We start from the raw sequence: 6,248 nt of genomic DNA, 5'->3' as shown, positions 1-6,248 counted from the left end.
CAAACCTTACCCTGCAGTTCAGGGTTTCCTCCCCTTAAATACAGGGGATTTCTGCGTCTCCAAAGCTGCACCAGGAAGGATGAAGCTGTCAGAAGGCAAGCTCAGGATGATGGCTGAACAATACATAGAAATTAGGCCAGTACATTCAATAAGGGAATGAAAAAGGTATTCAATAGAATCTGTACTTATTCATGTAGAACAGTAAAATGACATTTTGGAGGCCCCAAGGTGTTTTGGTGCAAACGCGCCTTGTACTGGAAGCCACTGCAACCTCTAAATGGTTACAAAGATGTACAAACTGCCGGCGGGAGAAAACACCATGCCAGTCGTTTTCAAAAGGGTCTTTCCATAAATTACTTTATTTCTCATTAAATGAGCACAGAGTCATTACCATATTAATAACAGATATGTTTATTATTACATATCCATCAGTGCGGCTTTCAATACCACTTGAAACATGCAAATCGTCCTAAGGACGAATCCGTTTTCCAGTGCTTCTTATTTAATACACAACTGCAAAGCCATTATAAATTACTGAGGAGGTATTTGGTTAAGAAATAAAATAAAATAAAACCATACTGCCCATACCATGAATGCATTCCTGCTACAAAGCAAGAGCCTGATGGCATTTACTGAAATTCCTGAATTACCCAGAGCTTTTGTGTTATGTGCTTGCTTTGTCTGGTTGGTTGCATTGCCTACACATCCCTAGACTGATAAGGCCAACTCAGTCTTTCTTTGTAAGAGGAATTCTCATTCAAAGATTGTACTTAATTTAGAAAATGCATCTAAAATCTACAATACTTCAACCAATTAATATTCAGCAACAACCACTGATATGGAATAGTTTTTTAGAGGTTTCCTTTGTTTAGTTTTAGATTTCTACATTTATTGACATGGCAATAATACAATTATCTCAAATTAAGGCACTAAAAGGACACTGTAAAACCCATTAAAAGTGTTCTAAGAATAATTTACATTTCAAACAGTGCATATATTTCTTAAATGTTTGTTAACTTAATGTATGTTATCACTTAAAATTGTAAGGCAATACATTATACAGTTACATAAACGATGTACCCCAATATGCTTCCGAACATGGTGGCTCTGTTTACTGTTAGTTTCTAATGCCTCTAATAGTAAAATAATTCAGTATGGCTTGGCAAAAATGCATAGATTAAAGGCAATTACTTGTTTTCCCTCCTTTACAAACCTGCTGAATCAGTATTTTGTAAAGCATAATGCAAAATGTTTAACACTTTGATCCATTCCGTGGTGGGTGGTTAGCATTAAGGCTGTTAGGAACTCTGCAGTGAAGGCACTGAAGTTCAAGTGATAAGGCTTCATTTTTAAGCGAGTTCTGCAGTCTTCAAGAGCACAACTTTGAGTCTTGAAAGCAATTGCAGTCCTTCTCATTGAGAAACCTTCCTCCTCTATGCCGTTTCGCATGCTCATCTTGACATAAATATCCCTTTCACAGGGTAAACAGTCCTTTTCTTTCACTGGTACAAAGAAAGTTGGCTGCATTTCATTATGATTGACAGGCTTTTTTTTTTTAAAATCCAAAAGGCAGCACCTTTTTTTTATACACCTAGCTAAGCTTTATTTGCTTTAACTTGCATTACATAGTAATAATTAATCTAATCTACCTTTAGGCAAACCCGCAATTAAACACCCTCAGCGTGCTTTTGTGCCAAAGCAAGGAGGAGACAGTAATAGCAATCTTAACCCTGAAGCCTGTGATAGTTATGTTGAAAGGAACAACAGCCCGTCTGCACTGCTTTGTGTGGTTAAAAAAAGCCCTGTTTCTCAGACCGCATCCCATGAGATTCCATTAAGCACTGCACGTGTGGTTAGCTGGAACAAAAGAAAACAGACAATTAATAACAAATATAAAAATTAGCTTCGTAACACTGGTGCGTGTTTGCCGAGCGCCTCGGTGAAGAAAATGCTTTATGTTAACACAGTATTTTTTCAATTGCCATGGTACAACAGTACAATCTTACCTACATGATCTTCCAAACTGTTCTTGATTTCAAACACTAAAGGAACACAGACATCAGACAGACAATAACATTACTGCAGCTTTACAGTAAGCCATTAAAAGTAAACAATCTTGGGTGCATTCATGGCAAATGCAAGGTGAGGCCCTCTCACTCACAGGACAAGAAGCAGCTCTACAGGGCTAAGAGTAGGCACATGCGATTGCCAGAGCTCATCTGATGCATAGGAGTTTTGGTTGTTTGGGTTTGTAAAAATGTATTAACTAGATCATGTGCCCAAGCCCAAAGCGTATAAATCAGCATGCTATACACAATGACATTTCATGTCCAGAAGCAGTGCTGCAAATGCTAGAAAGTTCATAATGAAGGTCTGACTCGTATTTACTAGGGATAAGTTATTCAAATGAATAGAACTTAAGATGAACTTGTAAGTGAAGCTCCTTTTAATGGGGCTGATTCTTCTCCCCATGAAACCAACGCAGTGCTGCCTGCCAACTGCAAAGAAAGGTGGATCAGACCATATACAAAACGTTATGAAACATCTTCAGGCATAAAGTGTCGACCCATTTGACAAAACAGTTAACAGCTGCTTACGTGGTAGGACTCCACCACCGAGATCACATTCTGCCAAACTGCCTGACAAAACAATTTTCAGATACTCCGTAAAAGCTGAACACGTACATCCCGTAAAACTCCTCACTGCTTCTCTTACTGCCATATCAAGGTAAAGAGGTTGGGATGAGCACTCAAGGTGCTTGAGTTAAGCTGATCTAACAACTCGCTGCCTCCTGACAGGAAAAGGGCCCGCTGCTCCTCCACTTTTCACCTTCCTGACCCCAGGGGAGCATGTTCACTCCTACCTGTCCTCACCTCTGGCACCACACTTCTCAGCAGGCTGATTCTACTCACTAGCGAGGCAAAAGAAGTCTACATTTTTTTGATAGTCAGGAAACTGAACTGTGGATCTCCACGGAAGGCTCCAAAATGGATCATTTCAAACACTTACCCAGGATCCAATGGCAGAAAAGCAGGGAAAGAAGACAGAGGGGAAAATCCTCCCCTTTAAGCAGCAGCAGGCTGTTAGGTTAGCTCAGCTACTGTGCCATCACAGTTAAGTGTTCAGTATAAAAGATCCATTGTAAATTTATTTCATAATCTGAATTTAAACATCTGGTACATCAGAAGTGAATTTTCCTAAAATAAATCCAAATGTTTCTTCTTCTAAACATACAAGATGGAATATGCAGTGATATCAGAGCAGATTGGCTATACTGCATCACAGCAGGGATTGTCCAGTTCATAGACACGGCCAACATCACATTTGTCTGGGAAAGTTGCAAGAACACTCACAGTAGAACAGCTTAAAAGAGAAGGTTCCTATCTGACCTTCTTTTATAACGCTTATTCACTCAGTGCAACTCAGTGTCTTCACTGTTTGCTTGCAATTGCTCTGCAGGTGCCACACAACCGCTCTACGTTCCAGTCAACCCAGTGGCAGTTGTCTGTTGGGGAACAGCGTGCCATGAAGCAGCCCGAGCAGCTCGTCAAGCATCAGCGAGGTGCAGGGGCTCCCCACCTGCCTCCTGCACATGTTTTCCGGCAGCGTGAAAGGCAAGCATCAAACACATACCTAGTGCTCTTGCTGGGCAACTCCTTTGCATTTCTAAACTGCTTATGCCCAATATGCTTTCTCCATAGCCACTGCCTACAGTGCACAGCATTAAAACAGAGTTTGCTGTAAATTAATTGCACATTTTAAGAAGCTATGTGAGTATTAAACATCATTAAGAAGCAAGATTTCTAAGATCAAATATCAATTATGTCATCAAACTCACTGGTGGGTTTGGGCTCAGTCTAGAAGAGTAATATAAACGTTAACTGTTTGATTCCCACCACAGTCTGTTACAAAAATTCAGAAGTTAAAGAGATAAGATACCACACACGTATTAACTTCTCAATTGCCAGAAAACTTAAGAGCTTTATTTCTTCCCAAGAAGATGGAGAAAGGTGTGAACAGAGGCCGTATGCTAGGAGAGAAGGTGAAGCTGCAGTATTCTAAACAGCCAATTTGACCTGACACTTCACTAGCACAAGAAAACCATCTTCCCCCATCCTCCTGCCATCCTTGAAACAGATCTGGTGCTTTCGGGACTCTTCCATGAAGCACTGCAACTTCCTAACTCAAGAGAAAACCACATGCTTTTCTTCTGTGGATTAGGGTGGAGGGTTTTTTTACTGTTATGCTTTGGGCTTTTTGGATTTTCGTTAGTGAAAACATTCCTGGATTAATTCTCTGCTAGAAAATAGATCAGTTTTCTGTGGTAATCTGTGAAGCATGAGCTGACACAAGATAAAGTGCAGGAACATGCAACTCTCCTCCTTCTGGTGCTGGTGAGTTACTGGGCTCGTATCTCTGTGATCTTAAAACAAGAGCTTAAAGATGGTGTTTCTTATTTTTTAAAAGAAGTTCCCATTCACTACTTGCATATTTCTCTGATCCTCTAACACTCACATGACAAATGCCAACAGGATTAGTAACAGGAATTGTCAGTCTCTGATCTCCCCAAACAGACCCATTCCTTAAAGAGCTGCTGTAAATGTTCAGATTTGTAAATCTATTCATCTACAGGAGATCAGCTGCAAACTTGTTCTTTGTAGAATCACAGAATCATAAAGGTTGCAAAAGCCCTCTAAGATCATCAAGTCTATCATCAAAACAGCATTTCTATCAAGACAGAGTGAAAAAGAATCATTGAATTGATTTAAGAAAATGGATTTGCTCCCGTAAGAGTATGGATGAAAGCCTCTCTGCTTTTCCAATTAGCTCAAGAACGCCTGGGAAAAAAAGATAAGATTTTGACATGAAAAATCTAAGAAATCACATGGTTGTGCTAAAATAAACCCTAAAACCCCAAACTTTAGAACAGCCAACAGCTCTGAGACATCTGAACACCAGAGTTGGTTTGCCCACAGTAGGTTTTTAACCTTCCTCTCCTTTTTTTAGTTCCTGGTGTGCGTGCACATGCAAATTCCCTCCCCAAAACTGGAAACAAACACTGTGACAGAACTTAAAAAAATCTGGTTATCCCAGCTACCAGAGGACTTTGCAAGGACACTGGACAGGAGAGCATTCTTGGAATGCAGCTCAAACAGTCTTTTGGAAAAGACATGGAATGAAGAAGGAGGCACTGTCTTTACAAACTGAACTCTACCACAGATAAGGTTTGGCGGGGGGGAAAGAGAAGAATCTGTCAATAACTCAATAGCAGAGGATGATTTCTAAAAGGTACAATCAGGACTATGATCTTCCAAGTGTTGTTTTAGATTATTCCAATGAATAGAGCTTAAATATACGTGTAAATGGGGCATAAAAATAATTATTTCCAACCCCACTGGCTGGTTGGTTGGTTTGGGGTTTTCTTATTGCCCAAGAATTCTATCTCCTCAAAAGATTCTCAGTTAATTTGACCTCTTTTTCGGTGAGCAACGTTGCCTGGCATTATTTCAGTGCCACATTTTAGAAACTCTTTTAAAACCATATTAATTTTACCTTATCAGTACTGGGTTGTTCTTACCCCAGAATGTATGGTGGGGTGGCCATTCAGTATCAAAACCATTCCATCTAATCCTTTCAAGTATCAACATGATCTGTTTTTTTTCAGTCCTAGGTGGTCCAAGACTCACTGAAAAATCTTACTAATCTGTAACAGAGCTCTTTAACCAGTTCTAAGAACTTCTGCTCTCTTTTATCTGCGTGTTTTAAAGGTCTGCCTTTAGTAACTCGTTTTTAGAATCCTGATCGTTATTTGAATAAATGTATCATATAAAAAAGTATCATCATAAAAGCACTTTGTTTTTTTCTCAACAGAACAGGAGTACATCTTCAATGGTCCTATTATAAATAAAGGTGATGTTAAACAATAGCTATTAGTGATGCATGTTTTAAATTCAGCAGGTGTAATTTATATCTAAAAGTCTTACAAGATCTGGCTAAAGCCTATGGAGTGGTCTAACATTTTTCAGTAAATCTTGGAAAATTGAGGACTGAAGGAAAAAGTAAGTTTGGAAACACCACTAAGCTATAAAGCTTTTGGAAGGTGGGAGAAAGGGACATTTTGTAGACAAGACAAACAGTTCAAGATTCTGTACAAGTCCGCACTGCCCAAGTACGTAACAAACATGACTGAACACCCTGAAAATAGCAATTATCCATTTGCCTTTATTTAGTACAATATTGAGGATGCT

General features: G+C 39.4%; 1 protein-coding gene across 2 annotated transcripts in view; it reads right to left on the bottom strand.

Moving 5' to 3' along the window:
* Nucleotides 1-333: 333 nt before the first annotated feature.
* The window catches only part of ROCK1 (Rho associated coiled-coil containing protein kinase 1), a 96,343-nt gene continuing 90,428 nt past the window's right edge, over nucleotides 334-6,248 (bottom strand). The window contains exon 33 of one of the 2 annotated variants that reach the window (XM_009565146.2): nucleotides 334-1,857. In XM_009565146.2, coding sequence (XP_009563441.2) covers nucleotides 1,854-1,857 — 4 coding nt within the window. In that variant the 3' untranslated portion in view covers nucleotides 334-1,853. The other variant, XM_054057532.1, reaches the window with a different exon arrangement.

The sequence above is a fragment of the Cuculus canorus genome, chromosome 2 (genome assembly GCF_017976375.1).
Source record: "Cuculus canorus isolate bCucCan1 chromosome 2, bCucCan1.pri, whole genome shotgun sequence".
Classification (NCBI taxonomy): Eukaryota; Metazoa; Chordata; class Aves; order Cuculiformes; family Cuculidae; genus Cuculus; species Cuculus canorus.
The sequence above is the reverse complement of the archived record's forward strand: the minus strand, read 5'-3'. Positions and strand labels throughout refer to the sequence as shown.